This window comes from Tenebrio molitor, chromosome 9 (genome assembly GCF_963966145.1).
Source record: "Tenebrio molitor chromosome 9, icTenMoli1.1, whole genome shotgun sequence".
Lineage (NCBI taxonomy): Eukaryota > Metazoa > Arthropoda > Insecta > Coleoptera > Tenebrionidae > Tenebrio > Tenebrio molitor.
Genome location: NC_091054.1, coordinates 1124017 through 1144028, shown reverse-complemented (window position 1 = coordinate 1144028; position 20012 = coordinate 1124017). Strand labels below are relative to the sequence as shown.

At 43.6% G+C, this 20012-nt stretch overlaps 8 protein-coding genes across 9 annotated transcripts in view; 3 read left to right on the top strand and 5 right to left on the bottom strand.

Moving 5' to 3' along the window:
• Positions 1 to 1369: 1369 nt before the first annotated feature.
• LOC138138514 (syntaxin-1A-like) lies at positions 1370 to 6475 on the bottom strand. Its single transcript, XM_069058492.1, has 7 exons — positions 6346 to 6475; positions 6224 to 6291; positions 6072 to 6170; positions 5912 to 6025; positions 5454 to 5866; positions 5320 to 5396; positions 1370 to 2455 (listed from the first exon to the last, which is right to left on the bottom strand). Exons 1-7 carry the CDS (start codon positions 6359 to 6361, stop codon positions 1581 to 1583), a joined length of 1662 nt encoding a protein of 553 aa, XP_068914593.1. The 5' UTR covers positions 6362 to 6475; the 3' UTR covers positions 1370 to 1580.
• A 124-nt stretch (positions 6476 to 6599) lies between these two features.
• LOC138138201 (triokinase/FMN cyclase-like) lies at positions 6600 to 8539 on the top strand. The gene is made up of 4 exons (XM_069057991.1): positions 6600 to 6920; positions 6967 to 7647; positions 7700 to 8180; positions 8236 to 8539. Exons 1-4 carry the CDS (start codon positions 6680 to 6682, stop codon positions 8516 to 8518), a joined length of 1686 nt encoding a protein of 561 aa, XP_068914092.1. The 5' UTR covers positions 6600 to 6679; the 3' UTR covers positions 8519 to 8539.
• A 49-nt stretch (positions 8540 to 8588) lies between these two features.
• On the top strand, positions 8589 to 10984 carry Hpr1 (THO complex 1-like protein Hpr1). Its single transcript, XM_069058347.1, has 4 exons — positions 8589 to 8732; positions 8780 to 9454; positions 9508 to 9731; positions 9784 to 10984. Exons 1-4 carry the CDS (start codon positions 8694 to 8696, stop codon positions 10796 to 10798), a joined length of 1953 nt encoding a protein of 650 aa, XP_068914448.1. The 5' UTR covers positions 8589 to 8693; the 3' UTR covers positions 10799 to 10984.
• On the bottom strand, positions 10790 to 12484 carry LOC138138424 (rRNA N6-adenosine-methyltransferase ZCCHC4). Its single transcript, XM_069058349.1, has 5 exons — positions 12128 to 12484; positions 11640 to 12082; positions 11294 to 11584; positions 11013 to 11247; positions 10790 to 10953 (listed from the first exon to the last, which is right to left on the bottom strand). The coding sequence occupies exons 1-5, from the start codon at positions 12386 to 12388 to the stop codon at positions 10819 to 10821; spliced, it is 1365 nt and encodes a 454-aa protein (XP_068914450.1). The 5' UTR covers positions 12389 to 12484; the 3' UTR covers positions 10790 to 10818.
• Positions 12485 to 12753: 269 nt separating this feature from the next.
• Positions 12754 to 15782, top strand: LOC138138419 (uncharacterized). The gene is made up of 11 exons (XM_069058343.1): positions 12754 to 13084; positions 13140 to 13292; positions 13374 to 13620; positions 13670 to 14054; positions 14106 to 14240; positions 14285 to 14340; positions 14387 to 14494; positions 14540 to 14839; positions 14886 to 15123; positions 15173 to 15593; positions 15643 to 15782. The coding sequence occupies exons 1-11, from the start codon at positions 12833 to 12835 to the stop codon at positions 15766 to 15768; spliced, it is 2421 nt and encodes an 806-aa protein (XP_068914444.1). The 5' UTR covers positions 12754 to 12832; the 3' UTR covers positions 15769 to 15782.
• Positions 15779 to 16409, bottom strand: LOC138138436 (uncharacterized). Its single transcript, XM_069058372.1, has 2 exons — positions 16099 to 16409; positions 15779 to 16050 (listed from the first exon to the last, which is right to left on the bottom strand). The coding sequence occupies exons 1-2, from the start codon at positions 16407 to 16409 to the stop codon at positions 15798 to 15800; spliced, it is 564 nt and encodes a 187-aa protein (XP_068914473.1). The 3' UTR covers positions 15779 to 15797.
• On the bottom strand, positions 16409 to 18857 carry LOC138138422 (probable glutamate receptor). Its single transcript, XM_069058348.1, has 3 exons — positions 16850 to 18857; positions 16630 to 16802; positions 16409 to 16574 (listed from the first exon to the last, which is right to left on the bottom strand). Exons 1-3 carry the CDS (start codon positions 18236 to 18238, stop codon positions 16409 to 16411), a joined length of 1728 nt encoding a protein of 575 aa, XP_068914449.1. The 5' UTR covers positions 18239 to 18857.
• A 183-nt stretch (positions 18858 to 19040) lies between these two features.
• The window catches only part of LOC138138433 (kielin/chordin-like protein), a 112291-nt gene continuing 111319 nt past the window's right edge, over positions 19041 to 20012 (bottom strand). For both annotated transcript variants that reach the window (XM_069058363.1, XM_069058364.1), the window contains exon 5: positions 19041 to 19992. In XM_069058363.1, the coding sequence (XP_068914464.1) occupies positions 19823 to 19992 (170 nt within the window). In that variant the 3' untranslated portion in view covers positions 19041 to 19822. The remainder of the gene's footprint in view (positions 19993 to 20012) is intronic.

The following is a 20012-nucleotide window of genomic DNA, read 5'->3' as shown; positions in this document are numbered from 1 at the left end:
AAACATCGTCGAATAAAATAAAGTGAATCAAAAGAAAATATTTCCCCACAGGAGTGAAACATAAAACTATGCGTATTACACATACATAATGCACTTTATTGGAGTTGTCCTCTTTATTGAACACGCTCGCAAACTCGCTCCTCCATTAAATCAACACGTCCAATAAAGTTATACATTATCGGGTTCTGACATAAACACCTAATTTGTAGCTCCGGAGAAATTTACGCTTTTTATTATTATTTTTATTAACTTGCAGCTGAATGAGGGAGAAGATATATCTCCTCATTCGACGCTACTACTGATAAGATAACGTCACGTTCTAGCATATATCCTGTTACACCTGGTTCCAGGATATATGAACTATCCTGCAATGGGAGTCTCGTCGTAATCAGTTCAGCATTTACGGCACCGACAAACAAACGTTAGTTCCAAAGATCTTTCCTCCTTCGGTACCTAGTTGGGTCAAAATGGTGGAGGCGCCAGGGTATTTCTTTTGATAATAATTATTCAACTATTATTCAAGCTAAATCAGTTCCAAACGCTATGTTTTGTTGATTTAATTGTGACGAACCAAATGGAAAAAACCGCATCGCTAAATTTTGTTAAAAAAAAATGGTTTAGGCGCCGGGACATTTTTGCATTAAAAATGGAAATGTATGACTTATTGTTTCAGCGTATTAAATTTTGTCTGACATTATTTAATGTTTATTAAACTAAAAAAGGTGTGTGATTGTAATAATCTTCTTTAGTCATTTTCTTGATAGAAATAAATTTATAGGTTATGTTTTTCACATGCGACTGTTGCGAAACCAAATTTATCTTGTAGATCATTCGTTTACACATTTATATTTTTTAATTATGTTTTCTATAATTTTCTTTGTCCAGAAATGTTGAAAAAATTCTACACAAGACAATATCTTTTGGTTTTTAGCTATAATTAATTACATTTTTATCCTTTGGAACTTGTAAAACTTTTGTCAAATTAAAATAAACAATTCTTTTTATTCTGTTATTTTAATTCCATTGTCATTTAATATTTCAGCCGTAACACCCAATTCCCGTTTTCTCAGAATTGTGAACGCTATTTAGTCGAAAGCTTTTCTCATATCTGCACCCCTGCATTTTATCATGTAATTGTCACTCTTCGCTGTTTGCTTATCTTATCAACGATTGAGTGTGACAAGTGATAATGTGGTTTTTAATTGTTGTTTTGACAAAATAATAATAACAAAATTACTACGAATAACTATATTTCTTTGACGAAAACATTTCTGAAGAAATACTGACTCACCTGTGAACAATTCGGTACTACGCCATATTTTATCGTTTTAAAAACTTTTAAATAGTCAAAAAATATTTACCTAAGCAATGATTGGCACCGTTGATCACAAATTTTTACAAAGTTGGCAATAATGTTGTTTGCAAGTCTCTAGCAGGAATATATTTCGAAAAAATATATGCACGTAGCAAATACGAGTATACAACAAACATTCACATTATTTTCGAGTTATTACAGAGACGAAATGGCAGGTTCGGGTGACAGACAGGTAAAACACTCTGTATTATAAATGTAGACACTTTTAAGGCAAGAACACTGCCAACAAAACAAGGATCCCGATAATGGCAGCTAGGACAAGGCACAGTAAGATCATAATTTGTTTCTTCTTCGCAGCTTCTTTCCACACTTTGGCCTTCCTCAAGTCCGCTTGGGCTTCCTCCACGAGGTCCTGCGTCAAGCCCACGTGGTACTCTATACTGTCCAGAAGCTCCCCTTGGCCCTCCACCAGCATGGCCATATCGACGAACATGCCGTGCAGCTCCTGGATGGACCTTTCCAGTTTGACGAGATCCGCATGCCTGGCCTCAATCTCCTGGACTCTTTGCCTCTCCTGGCTCGTCTCCGTCACGATGTCCCCCACGAAAACCGAGAAGTTCTCCTTTTGGAGTATCTCCTCCAGCTCCTCGTCGGTGGTTTGCTTGCCGGCGATTTCCAGTTGGCGCTGCAGCCTTGCTTTGCAGCTCTCCCCGTAGTCCACTTGCGCGCGGTTGAACTCCGTCATCACGTCCACCAGCCGCTTGGTCAGCGTCACCTGCTGGGTCATCCGGATTCTGGCCGACGTTTCGTCCTCGCCGTCTTCCGGCCCGATGGTGTTCAGCTTGAGACGCAGGCGAGTGGCGGCGTCTTTGATCTCGGCGGTGAGGTCCTCCAGTTGGTGCGTCGTTTTGGGGTCGGTCTGCGGGGCGCACAGGATGGCATCGTGGATCTCTTTTACTTGTTCGACGCAGGCTTCGAGGCGGGCGATGGTCTCGTGCACGGTTTGCATCTCGACGAAGAAGGCGTCCATCGGGGCCACCTCGGAGACGACGAACGGGGCATCGTCGGGATCGGAGTCTGAGTCTTGGGCGGCTAAGAGGGCGGCGAGCTTGTCCTTCGCCATGGCACACGCGACTGAAGAGGGTTATCGCTGGGAATGGGAGAGGATCGGGTCGGGGAGATTGTATGGACAATTGAAACTAATCGATATTTTGAGTGTGACGGGTTGCATACGCTGGAAGAGTTTTAACACACCTGGACCTTATCAAAACAAACTCTACAAGAATTAAAACAACATATCTTCAACATATTTTAATTAATTTAAAGTAATAAACAATCACAATATTTTTGACAGTCACAGAAACATTTTTTTTGTTCGACACTGTCAGAATTTGAGAATTTTCTCCTATGTGAACGGATTTTGATAAATGTGACAACTTGTCAAAACGAAACGTCAAGTTAATTTTAAAGATTTTAAGCGATTTGGAGCCTTTAAGGGGGTCGTCGAACAAAAAAACCTTGTATTCAACTCGTTCTTGTGTAAATTGGACTTTTTTTGGCTTTTATTTTTCATGACCTATTTGACCAGAAAATTTCTTGAAACATACTTACGGTACTTATTTATGGACTGCAGAAAATGACAACAACCAATATATTTAAAGTGTGACCACAAGGAAATAATAGATGACGAAATTATCAATAAATGAATAAACTGATTAATATCTCCATATTTATGTTTCCCAAAGGGATAAATGATAAATACCATTTTAAGCAGTGTCATCGGGCGCAGTTCGCGTCCCGTTTTTGTTCACGGTACTGTCTGCACTGTCATTGGCCGACCAATGAGCGGGCTTCGTTCGTGTTTGATCCCACCCCAACTTCCGTTATGTATAAATAGGTGACGCCGGCCGAATTTCGGCAACGGAGCATCATGGCCAAGTAATAAGCGTGCCACTTTGCACTCTCGACGTCCCAGGTTCTAACCCCGGTGCCGCCTGACTTTGGTGTAGGTTTTTTTCAGGTGTTTTCTCACACCATCGTTTCATGGCATTGAGCACAGAAAAGGCGAATGCTGGGTTAGTATTCACCCCTCAGAACCTACCACCTTCCGGCCGTACCTATCCTCACCGTACCCAACCGAATCTTCCCGTCAGTGTGGGTGTGGCTTTGGAAGTTCGGTTCACTTTCGATCACGCTCTAAACGGAGACGTTTCGTTCACTCCTCCCTCTCTCTACAAAAAAAGATTAGGTACGGCTCTTCTTCGAGACAACGTGCATCGAGAAAGCAGCTCTTTCCAGCGGTCCCAAAAATCGATTCGACAGAGGGCTCCAGAGGTGGTACAGTTGCGGCCGTTGAAATCTCAGACAGGAAAGATTTAAACACTCTGTATAAATTCCAAAATTTGATTAGCGTAAACAGGATTTTCATCAAGGATTATAAAGTCAGTGTCAGTATTTGACATATTAGGTCAGAATCGCGCGTAACTTTTGAAATGCCGCAATTATCTGATTTGCAAAAATGTGTTTGATTGAGGGACGGTGTGAGTATAAGAGCCATTGCGAGAGAAATTAATGTGGATAATGTTTGAGTGACATTTTGAGAAACGTCACTTTCAATACCATTTACAAAGCCAAAAGTTTGGCGTTGTCAAAGTGTCTGAGTTTTCAACGGCCACAACTGTACAGCTGTAAAGACAGCAGAGAAAGTTAAATATAAAAATAAAGTTTATAATCAAGCTCTCTAGCAATGTAAAAAAAGTTGAAAATAAAAAGAAACAATCACGGCAGGCTTTGAAACTTTGCCCCTACCACAAGGCGATAGATGGCCGCGGCCATAAAATGTCAGGCATGTCAAGCACTTAGTGACGGAAATCAAACAGTGTGTCCAACGTTAAAAAATAAATCATGACCTCCCAGCCTCCCATTATGCCAAAACAAAGTGGTGAAAGTCGAAAACTGTCAGAATATAAAATATATGTTTTTGTAACTTGCCTCCATTTTGATTCTCTAATAGACATATTAACGAACGCGACGTCATCATCTCCGATGTCATTGTAACCATTAATTCACGGAACATTTTACGAAAATTTGTAGGTTGGTAAAGTTTGGTACGGAATTATTTTGTCATGCATGTCAGTGTAAATTAGAAAATGTGTCAAGAACAGGAAAAATTTGACCGTATTTTTAGCAATTTCACGTATTTCAAGGGGCGTACATGCAAGATTATCTTGATTATCTTCCATATTCGTGTTTTGTGACAGAATTTGAATTAAACAAACGGCGACTAGATCAAATGTTTACTTTTAAAATTAAGACATTACCAACCCCCACAAAAATCCCTAAATCGACTAAAGTAAACATTTTTGTTTAAAACGGCTTGAAAAGGGCAAATTACAAAAAATAGTATAAAAGAACTTATTCCATAAGACCTTGAAGCGCTCATTGTTTAAGATAACTCGTGGCTACGCCACTCGTTTTTTAAACTTGAATTCGTGCTTCAAGACTGGTCTTATGAAACTTGTTTTTTAATATACTATTATATAACACACCCAGTATGAATCACAACAATTAGATGGCTGAAAATTAATAATACCTGATCCATCTTTTCCAAATTTTTTTTTGCAACCTTTCACCGCAAAAACACCTCGAAAGTTCAATTCATTTCTCATCATTTCAGATATTTTTCATTACTTGACCCTTTTTTCCTATCAATTTTATTGCTTGTCTTTGTTTTTTAAATCTTTTTTCTGGCGTCTCCAAAAGCCATTTGCGCTAATTCTAATTTAGTACCTGCATAACCAGCTGCACCCAATCCCAATGCTGCTGGAATTAAAACAAGTAAAAATTCACCAAACCGTGTGGGACAAAATTTAATATCACAATATTTTTCTTTTTGTTTTTAATTTTTTTTATTTCATTATTATTACAATTGTACAAAAAATTGTGTATTTTAACAAACAAAAAATATCTTCAATACAAAATTTTAAATTAACCACATTAGAAGCTGTCTGTTGCCTTGAAGTGCTCGTTATCAGTAGTAGTATAGGCATGTCCTTCATCTAAGAAAAAGTTCAAAGCGGCCCTAAAAAATAAAAATTCTCTTTTTTCCCCCTGCAATACCCAATACAATCCAACATACTCCACTTCCCTTGCCTGTCCAGGACTAAAATGACTCAAAATCTGAGTCTTACTCAATCCTTTGGCGTCCTTGACAGGCCTCAACAGGCGCATAATTTGCAACTGAATCGGCCGAAGACCTTGAGGATTATCCTGCGTGTCTGGCTTCATATCATCAAAATTGATGGAGCTCATCGACGAGATGTTCGCGGAATGCGTGGGTACATCCCCGGTCGGTATTCCACCTTCTGACAATTTCTCGGCGTACAATTTGACATGAATCATTTGCAAACGGTGATTTGTCAGTATGTTTAAATCATCAACCGGGACTATTTTCAAAATCATTAAAATTTTTTCACCTTCTTGGGTACGAATCGAGCCAAAAGCACGCACGTAACAATTTTCTTTTACCGGCGGAATTGCAATTACAGAATTCTGGAAACAGTGCTTAGTACAAACTTAAACAGAGATTGCACTCACATTTTCTGCTTCTAACCACAAAATCGCCTTGATGACGCCACTGTGGTCTTGAATGGTACAAGTGGCTTTGGTTGATTGGACATCAAAATTCGTTAACACCCCCACGATGTCCGCCTTAAACGCTCTGATCAGAATTGAGTTGTGTTGACAAAAAACTTACAATTTGGACTGGCAACCCGTGTAAAGAAAACTCTTCATCAGTACAATCAGTGATATGAGATATTAGTAAAGGGACAACGCTTTGAATACGCCTTACTTGCTGCAATATGTGTGTTAATGTTAGTAAGTAGGAGCTACAAGTGTCCAAATTACCTCTTTCTTTTTGCTAGAAGAGACCTGCGTAGCATCATCATTGAGAAAACCACCATTACTGCTAATATCTAAAATCATTGCATCATTCGATTTTTATTCGGTTAATAAAATGTAATAATTACCAAAAGTGCTATACATTTTTTATTTGTTTTTCCGTTAACAAGAAATTGGTTAGAAGAAAATCGGCGGGAATTTAACTGACGTTTAGAACTGTCATTTTTTAGGGATTTTTGTCAACCCCTGGAAAAAAAACTAAAAAAGTAGAGTGTCTTACAAAACATTTTATGTAATGGATTTCACTTTTATTTTATACATGTTTAAAACAACCTTATATTAAACTTGAAACGAGTATTTCTGTGTTTTATTTAACAATCAAACGTGTGGACTTTATAGGTGGCGCCACTCGTTTAGTCGTTTGTTTATTTTTGACGATTTAGGTTAAAGGTTCAAAATTAAATGGATATTGTGAGTTCGGGGCTCAATGTCCAAGCCACCGAGGCGGTCTCCCTCCGAGAGGCCCTTCTGGCATTAACCGCAATAAATCACGACATTGTCGTGTTAGATTACGGAAATGTTGTGGTTCGGAGGGGCTACACGAACTTGACCGGCGTCAAGCTCCTCTCTGGGGGTGTGGGCGGGACGGATTTGAGTCACGCGATTTGTGTGGGCAAGGGGATGCTGACGGCCGCAATTCTCGGTAACGCATCAATCTGATTTTGTATCGTCATGACTGAAATTTATAGGAGAGGAGGCCGCCCCCAGCTCCCGACAAATCCTGCACACAATCAAAGAACTCAACGTGGGGGAGAACGGCGGAATTTTTGTGATAACGCAGGCGAATTCGGATATGTTTAATTTTGGTCTGGCCGTGGAAAGGGCCAATGCAGATTGTCGCACTAGAGTCAAGTTACTCTCAATTGATGACGACAGAAGCGCCAAAAGAGAACGATATTCGTGCGGGTTTATTTTGCTGACGAAGATTTTGGGGGCGTTGGTCGAAAAGGGGGCCATGTTCGACGATATTTGGAAATGCTATAAAAACATTATAGATCTTATACTTACTGTGCCCTTGAACTATTTAGACCAAGAGACGGGGCCCCGTCGACGCAAGAGTATTAAGATAACTGTTGATTTTGATAAACACGTCAAGCACGTCATCGACGACAAGTCCCAACAGAACTTAAGTCTCCATCCTTCCATACCTACTGTTGCCTTGATTAACACCTCCAAAAGCTTGGAGAGAATCGCTGAATTAGGTCTAGTCACACAGGTGATTGATAGATTAAGACAATTAGGAATCTGCATAGTGCGAATGTATTACGGGAACTTCGTGACGGCAGCCCCCGGGAGCGCCTCCTTGACCATCATGAAAGTGTATGATTTGAAGGTTATAGAGTATTTGGATGCACCATGTGACGCCTCTGGTAGGTTCACGCGATCCAGAAAGTTGTCTTTTATTTTTTTTGTCTTTTGAAGGTTGGCACCACGTCGTCCAAGTTCTTCCCGAAATCACCACCAAAAACGAGATTCCCGGCGTGTTGACCTGCCAGGGCAAACAACACGTTGCCCTGAAAGGTCCCAAATTGGGGGAAAAACAGACTAACATATGTCGAAAAGCCATCCAATTCGCCTGTGATGCTCTCATCTCTTGCGAACGTCAACTGAATCTGATTGACGCCGAATCCTCCGTTGGCAACGTGGGCAGTCGTCTCAAAAACATGGCCGACAACATCAACAAAAGAATCAACAACAAGAAATTACCGATCAACTGTCCGTACACGTTTTTCAAGAAAATGGGCGTGATCGCCGAAACGGCACTAGGAGGTATAATGGGCTCCATTTATGGTGTTCTGTTCGAAAGTGCTGCCAACGTATTCGGGGATATACCCGAAAGCGAGGTCATCACTCCAGGAATGTGGGCTAAAGCACTGTCAGTTGCTACGAAGGCTATTGAATTGTTAGGAATCGAAATCGAGTTGCTCGAACGTTAGTTACCGAGTCGGTGATTTCAGGTATTGCACCCCCGAAGTGGGCAGAAGAACCATGTACTACCCCGTCAAAAGTTGCGACGTAGCCGTCGGTAGAGAAATGGAAAGAGGTCAAGATTACGTTCAGTGTTTTGGTCTGGGGATCACTTGGGCTGAGGAGGCGGCGCAACGGACGCGCCAGCCACAGCGTAAATATCCCGACGCGGGGGCCCACGCCGTCGGTATATGGATGCGCGCTGTCTTCGAGGGGGTCAAATTAATGAGTGAACCTGTCAACGCCTGTGACGAGCAAAATTTACCAAAATAAATCAGTTTAAAAATTAAAAAATGTTTTATTGTTGTCCATCTGTCATCTGTCAAATTCGACGTTTGACAGCTCTCACCCCGACGCTGATGTTTACGCTTGTGAATTAATTTCCACAAAACTTACCCCCAAATTGCTTAAAATTAATCTCGACACTGTAATTTAACAACAGTGAACAATGGGGGGTAAATTCGAGTCGTTACGTGTGGAATACCAGGTGAGCCAAAACATAACCTCAAATTCGCCGCTCACTCTCATTTCCAGGACGTTCTACGCAAATGTTTCAAAAGTAAAAGCACAGAAATGATCGAGGCCAAAGCGAAACTGACCACGAAAACCGCCGTCGACTTGAAAGCCCCTCTAGACCAGGCGTTTAGAGACATCCTTCTCGAACTTCTGGAGGAGGAAGTGGACGTTTCTGTACTCCGCGAATTCGTCGATTTCTGTGTGTTGTCTTGCCGCAAAGAATTGAGCAATCCGACGATGCCTGTAGTGCTGCTTTCTGATATTTTCGACGCCTTGACTCTTGACGCTTGTCAGGAGATGTTTTTGTATGTTGAGAACAATGTAGAGGTGTGGAAAGAGAACCTGTTTTTCAGCTGTTGTAAAAATAATTTGTTGAGGTTGTGCAATGATTTGTTAAGGAGGTTATCGCGGTCGACCGCGACGGTTTTTTGCGGACGCATTTTGCTCTTTCTTGCGAAATTTTTCCCGTTTTCTGAACGCTCAGGTTTGAATATTGTGAGTGAATTTAATTTGGAAAATACCACGGAATACGGGACCGATTCTAGTCAAGATACAGTGGGCGACATCGACGGCGACGACAAGAAGAACGCTGTGATCGATTTCACGTTTTATTGCAAGTTTTGGTCATTGCAAGACTTCTTCAGGAACCCTAATCAGCTTTACAGCAAAGTGCAGTGGAAGCTTTTTTGTACTGTAATTATTTCATTTCTAAACTGGAATTGTTAATAGAGTTTAATTTATTTTAGTATGCAAGTAGCGTCTTGAACACTTTCCAAGGGCTCAAATTGGAACACGTGGAGAATAACGGGGCGTATTGTGATGAAATAAAAAACAAAATGTATTTCTCTAAATATCTGACAAGTCAAAAACTGCTGGACTTGCAACTGTACGACGTCAATTTTCGCAGAGCGGTCTTACTACAGTTTCTGATCTTGTTCCAGTACTTGTCGTCATCCGTAAAATTTAAATCGTTAGTATTTTTCGCTAATCGGAAACAACACATGTTAATTTTTGCATTGCAGAGACAGTTTTGAATTGAAAACTGACCAAAAGGAATGGATTCAAAGCAGTACAGATAAAGTGTATAGTTTGCTGCGTGAAACGCCCCCTGACGGTAAAAGATTTGCCGAAATCGCTTCCAACATTCTCAGTCGCGAAGAGTACTGGAACGCGTGGAAGAACGACGGATGTCCGGAGCTAAAAAAATTAATCGTGACGCAAGAGAGTCCAGACAAGCGCAAGAGCGAAGAGCGCCCTCTTTTGGGAGACTTGATCAAGGAAGCGTCGAGCCAGGGGAAGTACTACATGGGCAGTCCCGAACTGACGAAGTTGTGGAACCTGTGTCCCGACAACTTGGAGGCGTGCAAGGGCAAGGAACGCGACTTCCTCCCGACTCTGGAGGACTACTTTGCCGACGCGATCGCCCAAATGGAGCTACCCACTCCCGTCAAAGACGAAGACAACTTGCTGAAAGACGGGAATTACGGGTGGAGGGCTTTGAGACTGTTGGCGAAGCGCAGTCCCCACTTCTTTACGTACAGCACGGTGATAATGAACCCACTGTCTTCGTATTTGGAGATGATGGTGAAGAAAATCGCCCACGACAGACAAGGACGGGCGCAGGAAAACTCGCAAGAGTCCCAGCAAGGGGATGCTGAAGAAGAGAATCTGTTTAAGGACACTCAAGTGGACGAGAACACGGAAGACATCAAACCGTCGGAATCTGAAGAGTTCATGGACGACAAAAACTCGCGAGTTGAACACAAAATCACGTCAAGTCAGTTGCAGTTGTTCAGTGAGAAAGTTGCTCCCAGCTGGAAGAAGTTGGCGAATAAATTGGGTTTCAAACCGGACGAGGTTCAATATTTCACGCAGGAAAATACAAAGGAGGTGGATCAGGCCAAGAACATGCTCCAGTTGTGGTTCGATGACGACGAAGACGCCACGCTGGACAATTTTCTTTATATTTTGGAAGGTTTAGAGATGGAGGAGGCGGCGGAGCTCGTCAGGAACGAAATTAATTCAATGGACTCTTAACCGTTTTATTACGATTGTGATTACGGCGCTAGCTTTAGTCGTTTTTTAATTTTGTTGTTTTTTGACTTTAGTTTCCTCTTGTGGTGTAATTCGTTGCGGTCGACTCGCGGACAGTCTCGTTTTTTGTGTCCCGGCTCCTTACAATGGAAACAGTCCTTCAAAATACCAAATAAAATTTTAAAATTCTCTTTTTGTACTCAATTCAAGGACACACCTGCGTAAATACCAGTTCTCCGCATTTGTGGTCAGGTTGGCAGCACCTGTTACACTTCTCGCAGTGCTGCCAACTCGGTTTAACGCACCGTTCACATTTCACACAATGGACGTAAGAGCGGCCGTCTTTAGAAGTGCAACTATTACACAACGAACAATGTTTGTTTTCCTTTGAGACCCATTTTTTGCAATCACGACAAAACTTGTAACCCTCGTCGACCGGCAGTGCTATTTTACTGTAAAATCATGGTGGCAAACATTTTTGACTTCTGTTCGGCTTACCTCGCATCCACGTTCGTGAAAATCCGAACAGGAGATCCAAATTTCCGCGCTCTGACGCCATCTTGAAACAGAGGGTGATTTTCGTAATCCACTTTGTAGTCCAGCATTACAAAATCAGGCAAACTGTTCAAAATTTGGGGCTCCATGAAGTAGGGGAACACCCAAAACACTGCTAAATCACGTTCAGTTTTATTCAACTGTTTGTACTTTTGATTGATTTGGTTTATCGTGTGAGCTAGGGGTTCAACGCGACCGCCAAACGGTGGATCTAACACCAGGACTGGATCGCTACTGAAAAATTATCCAATCAGAATGCGTAATTATCACGTGATTACGCGCTACCAACTTTGAACCTTTCAAAAAATCCGAGAAAAAGGTTTCTGATTCAGGCAAAAAAAAGTGATTATTGAAACTGTTATACCAACAGAATTGCAGAGGACCGTGAAAATTATGAAATCGGGAGTCAAAGTCCATCAAAAAACTGTCCATTTCAGAGCAGTTGTTGGTCACAAACTCATGTATCCTGGGTGTACCCATACTGATAACTTTCTGACAGTTTAATTGTTTCAACATCTCCACTATCACTTTTACTGATGCTTCCGAAAATAAAAATTGGGCCTCTTTTTTTGCATCTTCCAGGGGAGGTAGGAACTCACTGGGGTGGTCAATTTGATAATCTGTCACACCTTTAACCAGTTCATGATTTTCATGCTTATTCCAGAATTTTGTCAGTTGAAAACTCGAGCACGTATGACAGTAAGCGCGTTCGTTCGGGGGCAACTGCCGAATCTAAAATTTCCGTTTAAAAAACGCAACTCATATTTATTCACTTACTTGATTTAAGGTTAGGAAACGTTTTCTGTGATCTACGCCTTGAAGCAACTTTGCTCGTTCTTGTTCCCATATTTCTGCTTTATATTTATTCTTTTCATCTTCATAGAGGAAAAAAGGACACAGTTTTCGGTCCCTGCAAGCTGAACACGCAAAAAAATTACGTTTTATTCCGTCAGTCTTGCGTGAAAAGAGTAGAGTGGGGCCGTGGGGGCACCAAGGGTGCGACTGCAGGTCCTCTACGATCACTCCGACCCCCGACATGGTCCTCGAGGTGCACAAACGAAAAAAATTGTCAACCGCAAGGATAAAAACATAACCTCAATTTATCACATGGGTTTGGGAGAAATGTGAAAACAACGCAGTGTTGCCAGTATTCTTATAATGTTTTTAAATAAAAAAGAGCGAAAGAATTTGAACAGATCTTATTAAACTTTATTGAATAATGGTTTTATAAATGGTAAAATTATGCTACACTATAAACGGTGAAAACGTAATTCCTTTGGTAGTAGAATTAAAGCCGGTTCCCCAACGATTCAGAACAGTGACGTTAATCACGTGACCTACCCCAACCAATCAAGAACTTTTCGTAAGTCATGTGCCTGGCGCCTGTTAATTTTTGCGTTACCAGGAGTCGATGAAATCAGTAACCGTTTTGGTTTTTGGCAGCGTTGAAAAATTTGATCTTTTTGTCAGAATGACGACCAAATGAATGAACCATCCGGAGATTTCCTGTTTCCCGGTACAAAATCGGAATCCCTAATGAGTTATTTAAAAACGTCGACATTTAAATCTATTCACGAACTGTGCGATATTGCCTCGGTGGTGATCTTTTGCCCATCCGATTCTACCATAATGCTGGTGATAGAACCCAGCAGTAATGAGTACTGGATACCGTCGGTGAAGGTCCCAGCTGGCAACTCTTGGGTGGGCCAGATCTCCAGAGATCTGCTGCAAGACGTAATCAATGAAAAGTCCAAGAGTAGAGCGCGAAGCTTGCGATTTTATCTTGCAGATCTTCGGAACTAACGTTACCATCAACAGGGTACTGCGCGTCAACAAGCTGTGGATGCCCGCGTCCCACAAGGCTCCTTACCTTTGCCACTCAATCTTCGAAGTCCAAGTGACCCTAGAAATGAAGAAAAAATCCAAGAGTCCCTTTGGCAAAGTATTTAGTTCTTATCATTTAAAATTTAATTTTGTCAATCTCTTCTTTAACTCTTTATAATTTCTCTTGACTGTTGCGTAGTATAAAGGCAAAGTCCGATGGACTAATTCTCAAGAAATCACAAAGTTCCTCGAGAATAATGTTTTGAAAAGTCCAGAAGTCGTAGATTTCATAAGCTGGGTCACCAACAAACCCTCACCCGTCGGGAACACACCCAGCGAGCATACCATAATCGGCAACTTCATGGAAGTGACCGAGAACGTGATGGTCACCGGTAAAAACAACATTTACGAGCAGATAGTCGACGCTTCGGGGATAGATCGCGCTGGTAGTTCTCTTTTTTGCCCAACTTTTCCCCAGCCACCAGTTTCTCCCAGCTCAGGAAACTCTCTACAAAGAATTCCTCCTGATGGCTTTTCCATCGAACTTCCTGGCCCTTCCGGTGTTCTCCAAATTCGTCGTCGACATCGGCTGGTCCAAAGACGAAGTCCACCACTTGTTCCGCTCCGCCGACATGTACGGCCGAGGCGGAATCTCCTTCAGGGAGTTCCTCTACTTCCTGGCGGCCATCGAACCCGGTACCAGTCACGGAGGAGGTCCGGCAGAGCTGCGTTGTCGTTACATCTTCAAGTACCTCGACACGGACAAAAACAACCTGCTGAAGCGCGACGAAATGCGGAACTTTGTAGTACTAGTGAGGAAAGCACGGAAGCAGCCTTTGGACCCGCCCAAAGTAGAAAAAGAACTGAACGAGTGCTACCAGTAGGTCGGCAGCGCATGTAGGCGTGACTTTACGTACCGAGGGTGTTGCAGAGCGATCGGAATCCCGGAAAACCACGCCCTCACAATGTCAGAGTTTCTTCGCGCGGTTGGCGAGCTCAAGGTGAGAGGCACGTCTCAGATTTATCGCGCCCCGAACAGCATCCAGAAGTACGTAAAGGATATCATGTGAGTGTGTTTTGAGTTTGAGGGAGTTGTGATAGTTGAGTTAGTGAGAGGGATATGAGGAGCAAGGCGGCTGCGACTCTAGAACACCAGAACGTCACTGGTAGGTTGTTCACAATGTTGCAACATTGTCTACTGGTTCTTAGCAGGTGTGACAACTTACAAAAAGACCCAAGCGTACGAGCTGGCAGTTCACAGCGTCAAGATCCAGAAGAGCGGTACCACTATCAATATCGAGCAGTTCTGGAACATTGACAGTAAGTAGAGTGGAGTCGAGAAGAATCGTAAATTAATGTGAACAGATGCGACGTCATTCTCGAGTATGCGGCCTTCGTTTTTGAACGAAGCCGTCCGAAAGATCTCGACGGACAAGTTTGACCAACACTCCAAGTCCAACGAGCTTCTCAAAGCTTTGCGGTACTTGATTCAAGTCAACAAGAAAATGCAGTGTTACGCAAAACCTGACAACTTCTCGTTCACCTGGGGCCAGCTGGACCCTTCCGCCGTGGCCAAGCACTTGTGCGGAGTGTGCAGCGAGCTCAAGGAGGTCATGATGAAAGAGCCTAGGATGCTGGATATCGCATCCCCGGTCTACATCATGGGTACACCATCTGTGTTCTTCTTCTGTTGCTTCAGTTTCTCTTTCAGGAGACCTCCACGGGAACTTCGCCGACCTGCTGTACTTCGAGAAGATCCTGTGGCACGTGGGGCCCGCCCTGTGCCCTTGCAACCTTCTCTTCCTCGGAGACTACGTCGATCGGGGCCTGTTCAGCTTCGAGGTCATCTGTTATCTCTTCTCCTACAAACTCCAGAGCCCCAGAAAAGTGTTTATGTTGAGGGGAAATCACGAAATCAAGCGAGTCCAGCTCCAGTGGACCTTCGAGAAGTCGTCGCGACCCTCGATTGACGATCGAAACTCCAACAGTTTGTTCCAGGGAGTGCAAGCTGAAATTCGGCGACAAGTTGGGACCGTTTGTTTTCAACGCCATCAACGAAGTCTTCGACACCATCCCCTTGGCTGCGGTGATCGACGGACGCGTTTTTTGTTGCCACGGAGGAATTCCGCCCCCGTGGCTGTGTCCCGTGGTCGCCGCCATCAACGACATTCCTGCAGTTCTCAACGACCCCCAAGACCAGAGCTCGCTGGCGTGGGAGCTGATGTGGAACGACCCCATCAGGACCAAGAACATGACCGACAAGATCGCGATGGAGCTCCTGGCTAACGAAGGCTTCGCCGTGAACACGCGCCGAGGCACGGCGCACATCTTCAGCGTGGAGGCTTTGGAGAAGTTTCTTTCGGCGAACGGATTCACGCACCTGGTGCGCGCCCACGAAGTCGTCGAAGCTGGATTCTACGTAAGAGGGGAAGCTCGACCTTGACGCGTTCTCACGCGATGATTTGCAGCTGCAGCAAAAGGGACACTTGTTGACAGTTTTCTCTTCGTCCAAGTACTGTGGAGGAACTAACATGGCGGCTTGCGTGCTCGCCGATCAAGGCAAATTGAGGATTTTGAGGCTTGAAATCGAATAAAACATCGAGGTGAAGTGAAGGTTTTTATTTTAGAATAAACCGTGTTGGAGTTGTTCTCCAATTGATAAAAGAGTGATGTTGCGGACTTGTTGCGCCGTGTCGAAACAAGTTCTGGCAACACTCGAGAAGCCGTCAGCCTCGACGAAGGAGTTGTAGTTGTAGACCAGCAGCAGGAACTCGTCGAAGTTGATGAAGCCGTCGCCGTTGGTGTCAACATTTTGGAATTTGTCTTCGCGGTAGCCACTCGTAGAGTTGTCGCCTAAACTGTTGAGAAAGCAGCAGCTGCAAAGCAAAACCTAGAACAGAGCGAGGATTTTTGTTTTGTTCTACAAGTGTTGGAAGTCCATCATTCCGTTGGTTTCCGCCAGCAAGACGAACGTATTGTTGAGACTGTCGATGGTCAGTTGGTCCCACTGAGGAAACATGTCCCTCAACCAGTTTTTGTTGTTTTTGGCTACCGTTTTCAATTTCCTAACAAAAGCGTCTTGCAACTGGTCGTAGGCGTCGATTTGGGGCTCACTTTCGTCGCGCTTTTCCTCACCAGTAGTTGTGAAGTTTTTCTGCAGGTAAAAACACACAGGGCGGTTTTTGATGGGGAACTCCACCAGGCGCGCCAAGAATCTCCCCAGAAGGGCTCCCATTATCTACAGTAGATTTCTACGAGAAAAGCGGCCAGAGCTGTGGTCAGACCCACCCCCAGGATGACCAACGGGGGGAGAATCTGTGTTACGGTTAAAGGTGAACTTCCTCCACCTTCTTTTCGGGAGTTGCTGCGAGGTAGTCGATAGATAGAAGCCGATTCGTACCTGAAAACCAGCGCGGACGAAACGTCAAATGTCAGATGTCAAATGTCATTCAGACCAGTGACGTATCAAACCGAAATCGTCCATCCGACCTATAGTTCTTGAGAATTTCAGTCGAAAAGGCGCTCCGACTTGCATGGACCAGGCGTGGTAAGCGCTGGGAAAGATGTTTTCCGTCACCAATCGCAAATTCGAGCGGTAGTCGCCACTTATCTTGCAGCGTTTGAATATCTTAAAAACAAACGTCAAAAGTGACAGATGAGAGTTGAGTGACGTACGTCATATTGAATGGGGATTTCTTCGTCGATGACGGCGAGTTTTCGGCCCAGCAAGGCTAGTACCGAAGAGCAAAACTCCAAATTGTCCTCGACTCTGGTCAAAATTTTCGAGTAGACTTTGTCGGATGAAGTCTCGAGGTTCTCCCTGAGGACACTCCAGTCGTCTGTGTTGACATGAAAGCGAAAGTCTTTCTCTACCAACTCGTCGATTCGGTTGGGTTGGTTGTAGATGGGTCTGATCAAAGACGACGCCAGTTGACTCTTGTACATAGAAGTCAAACTCGACGAGCTCAACCACCAGATCAAGAACAAGATGCGGACGGATATGAGGGTGATCAGTTTCATCTGCCGCCCTGAGGCTCCTTGTTCAGCGATCGGCAACAGCGCCACCTTCGCGTACTCCCAGTACTTCTCCGCCACACCGGCGCGATCGTTTGCAGTCTTCGCCACCAGACAGATCACCAGGACTGTGGTGACGATTCCGACCCAAACTATCCACTTGAACACCAAGAGGAACTTCTCGAAGGCGCTCCAGGTCTCTTGGTAGACAGCGTACAAGACGCTGAAACCTTGAGTCTTGATGTACCTGGTGAAGTCCGTGTAGATTCCTCTTTTGATGGTCACGGACAACCCGCCCACCGCCCAATCGGCGCGTCCGGCTTCCACTCCCTCCACCATGGCTTGCCACGCTCCTTTTCCGGGTCGGTGTTGGTACTGCACCAACTCGTACTTGAAGTTGTGCACCCGACTGAACTCCTCCAAAAGCTCACCTTCCGCCCCTCGCGCTCGGCTCTCGTGCGGTTCCCGCCAAAAAAACGGCGGGAAGTCGGTGTAAGCCACTTGGAACACGTGTCCGTTGAAGTCGGAGTAGGTGTTGAGCAGCGAGCGCAAGTTTGAGATTGAAGTTTTGTGGAGGTTGGCGGTTTTGTTGCCGCAGTAGTAGCAACAGTGAAAGATTTGGTCTTGTTGGGTGTTGTAGATCAGTGTCGTTGGGGCTCGGTGGATTCCCGGCATCACCCAGTTTTTATCCATTTGTGTTGTTGCGACGACAAACAAAATAAAGTCGAATTGGTGGAAGTTGTACACTCTGCTAGAGTACGACTGGAAGTCCAAGGGGTCGGCTAAGAGGACGATGTTTATGCATTTGAAGCCTCGAGGTCTTCCAGTGTGGTGCTTGTAGTTGTAGTTGAGTAAGTAGGCAGCTTGGTGATCGGGACTTCTTGCGGTCAGCGTGTTGTCCAAGTAATCCACGGTGGTGTTGTCAAAATGGATGATGAGGTCGTAATCCAGGAATTGTCGCAAGATACTTGCAGACAACTTGTTGGTGTCTGTTCGTGCCCCAAGCTGCATCCCCACGGACACAGCAATCATCGTCAACACCAAGAACATGACTAGTTGATTGTTGACTGCAAACTGCCAGTCTTCCAGTTGTTAAGTAAAGTTTGCTCCGTTGTTTGCCCGTTAAAGCGTACAGACGTGGGGGTAATTTGGTGAATTATTAATTGACATGTATTTTTAAATAACAGTCTTTCTTTGGTAACAATATTTGCATAGGATTACGACTGTTTGGTTACTGACGTCCGGAACTCCCTTCAACCGGAATTTTTAACTCCCCTAATCAAAGAAAAAATTACCCAATTATAGTTATTTATTTACAAATCATTATAACAGGCGTCGAATGTTGTTCAAAAGTGTAGTTTGCGGGATCCCCGCAGAGCGCTAGTGTACGGGCGTTTTTTGGGGATATTATTCATCTTAAGTTTTCGTCACCGAGAATTTTTCTTGTTCAAATGACATTTTGAATTGGAAATTAAAAAACTCCTTGTTTTTTGCTGCTTTGAAATTAAATTCGTGAATGTTTTCCTTATTGGTCGTTGTTTTTGTGTTCAGTGTTGTTAAATATTGCGCCTTGATTATTATTTAATCGTGAAGCGCCCTGTTTGTGACGCCTTCATCGGCGAAAATTGGCTCTTTATCGGAAACATTTTCATAATGCATTTTTAATGAAATGAACGGTGGTGTGAAAGAACCGGAGCACAGACAATTAAATTATAGTTTGTATGTGAACCGGGGGCGGGTGCAGAATTCTGTAGGTAAACTTGTGACATAACGGTGTAGGTGGCGTTGCGTAAGAACTGTCAAAAAAGTCCAAAAGCGAGTGGACGTGCGGTTCCCAAACAAAAAAGGCAAGTTTGACGTCATGTTTTATTTTTCTATACAGTAAAGAAACTTAATAAAATTCTCATTACATACTTAACAATAACAAGTATGAATTCTTATTTGTAATAATACTGACACATTTTTTACAACAGTTATTACTTTCACTAGCGTAACACGAAATTATCCAAGTGGCGCCACCGTCGCATGACCAATAACTGTTGTCAAAAATCTCCACTAGTCTTAACGGTATTACAAGGTACACTTTATAATATAAATTGTGATTTTCATAATTTTTGATTTGGATATTTTCATATTAGGCTAACGAGATACTTTCGAGAAACCAAGTTGTCTGCTTTCAAATAGAAAACCTTGTTACACGCATTTAACCCACGAAAAGTGTAAACTAACCGAAACGGGGGTTTCACAGAGACAGAACCGGTCTTAGCCCTAATATATCAAATGATCTACAACTAACAAGTTATTGGTTCCAGTGGTCGTGACTAATATAAAAATTCCTAATATAAAATCACTAGCTCTCGTACATTTTCACTTAATTAATGGTTCCCATCGACTTTTCCTATGCGATTTTCTGCGGTTGATTCAACGACACGTCTACAAACTACAAAATAAGACACAAATCGATATATTTCCTGATATGACTAGGGTTCTGGGTCGGGCTGGTTCAGGTGGAGGACTCACGAAGACCGTGGAAGATACAAGAAGAAAAGGCATTTAATGGCAACGAAACAGACACAACTACCCTCCGAGAATTATCACATGAACAAACGGATCCTGTCGAACGTGGCACGACCATTAAAAGACGTCCGGCTGGCGGGGTCCTGGCGGGCGATAGTCGTTTATATCCTCGCCGGCGGGGGCGCACTGGTGGGGGGAGCACGTGACTTTAGCACCTTGACCGCAAATGCATTCCACGCAGTTTCCGGTATCGTGCGGCAATTTGTCGCCGATTTCGTACTTTCGTCCTGGAAACAGAAGAGGCTGA

What these genes read in the sequence shown, in the direction of transcription:
- LOC138138514 (XM_069058492.1), bottom strand. An exon ending in CTTCTAGCAAAAAGAAAGAG is followed by an intron (nt 6,171 to 6,223) that starts GTAATTTGGACA and finishes CACATATTGCAG; the next exon opens with CAAGTAAGGCGTATTCAAAG. An exon ending in GCACTTCAAGGCAACAGACA is followed by an intron (nt 2,456 to 5,319) that starts GCTTCTAATGTG and finishes AGCGATAACCCT; the next exon opens with CTTCAGTCGCGTGTGCCATG.
- LOC138138201 (XM_069057991.1), top strand. Translation starts at nt 6,680, where the DNA reads ATGGATATTGTGAGTTCGGGGCTCAATGTCCAAGCCACCGAGGCGGTC. An exon ending in GCTGACGGCCGCAATTCTCG is followed by an intron (nt 6,921 to 6,966) that starts GTAACGCATCAA and finishes TGAAATTTATAG; the next exon opens with GAGAGGAGGCCGCCCCCAGC. An exon ending in TGCACCATGTGACGCCTCTG is followed by an intron (nt 7,648 to 7,699) that starts GTAGGTTCACGC and finishes TGTCTTTTGAAG; the next exon opens with GTTGGCACCACGTCGTCCAA.
- Hpr1 (XM_069058347.1), top strand. Translation starts at nt 8,694, where the DNA reads ATGGGGGGTAAATTCGAGTCGTTACGTGTGGAATACCAG. An exon ending in AGTGGAAGCTTTTTTGTACT is followed by an intron (nt 9,455 to 9,507) that starts GTAATTATTTCA and finishes AATTTATTTTAG; the next exon opens with TATGCAAGTAGCGTCTTGAA. An exon ending in TCATCCGTAAAATTTAAATC is followed by an intron (nt 9,732 to 9,783) that starts GTTAGTATTTTT and finishes TTTGCATTGCAG; the next exon opens with AGACAGTTTTGAATTGAAAA.
- LOC138138424 (XM_069058349.1), bottom strand. Translation starts at nt 12,388, where the DNA reads ATGTCGGGGGTCGGAGTGATCGTAGAGGACCTGCAGTCGCACCCTTGG. An exon ending in TTCACGAACGTGGATGCGAG is followed by an intron (nt 11,248 to 11,293) that starts GTAAGCCGAACA and finishes ATGATTTTACAG; the next exon opens with TAAAATAGCACTGCCGGTCG. An exon ending in GAGAACTGGTATTTACGCAG is followed by an intron (nt 10,954 to 11,012) that starts GTGTGTCCTTGA and finishes GGTATTTTGAAG; the next exon opens with GACTGTTTCCATTGTAAGGA.
- LOC138138419 (XM_069058343.1), top strand. Translation starts at nt 12,833, where the DNA reads ATGAATGAACCATCCGGAGATTTCCTGTTTCCCGGTACAAAATCGGAA. An exon ending in TTCGGGGATAGATCGCGCTG is followed by an intron (nt 13,621 to 13,669) that starts GTAGTTCTCTTT and finishes AGTTTCTCCCAG; the next exon opens with CTCAGGAAACTCTCTACAAA. An exon ending in CTCCAGTGGACCTTCGAGAA is followed by an intron (nt 15,124 to 15,172) that starts GTCGTCGCGACC and finishes AGTTTGTTCCAG; the next exon opens with GGAGTGCAAGCTGAAATTCG.
- LOC138138436 (XM_069058372.1), bottom strand. Translation starts at nt 16,409, where the DNA reads ATGGGAGCCCTTCTGGGGAGATTCTTGGCGCGCCTGGTGGAGTTCCCC. An exon ending in ATGATGGACTTCCAACACTT is followed by an intron (nt 16,051 to 16,098) that starts GTAGAACAAAAC and finishes TTTGCTTTGCAG; the next exon opens with CTGCTGCTTTCTCAACAGTT.
- LOC138138422 (XM_069058348.1), bottom strand. Translation starts at nt 18,238, where the DNA reads ATGTTCTTGGTGTTGACGATGATTGCTGTGTCCGTGGGGATGCAGCTT. An exon ending in AAATCCCCATTCAATATGAC is followed by an intron (nt 16,803 to 16,849) that starts GTACGTCACTCA and finishes TTTGTTTTTAAG; the next exon opens with ATATTCAAACGCTGCAAGAT. An exon ending in TTCGGTTTGATACGTCACTG is followed by an intron (nt 16,575 to 16,629) that starts GTCTGAATGACA and finishes GCTGGTTTTCAG; the next exon opens with GTACGAATCGGCTTCTATCT.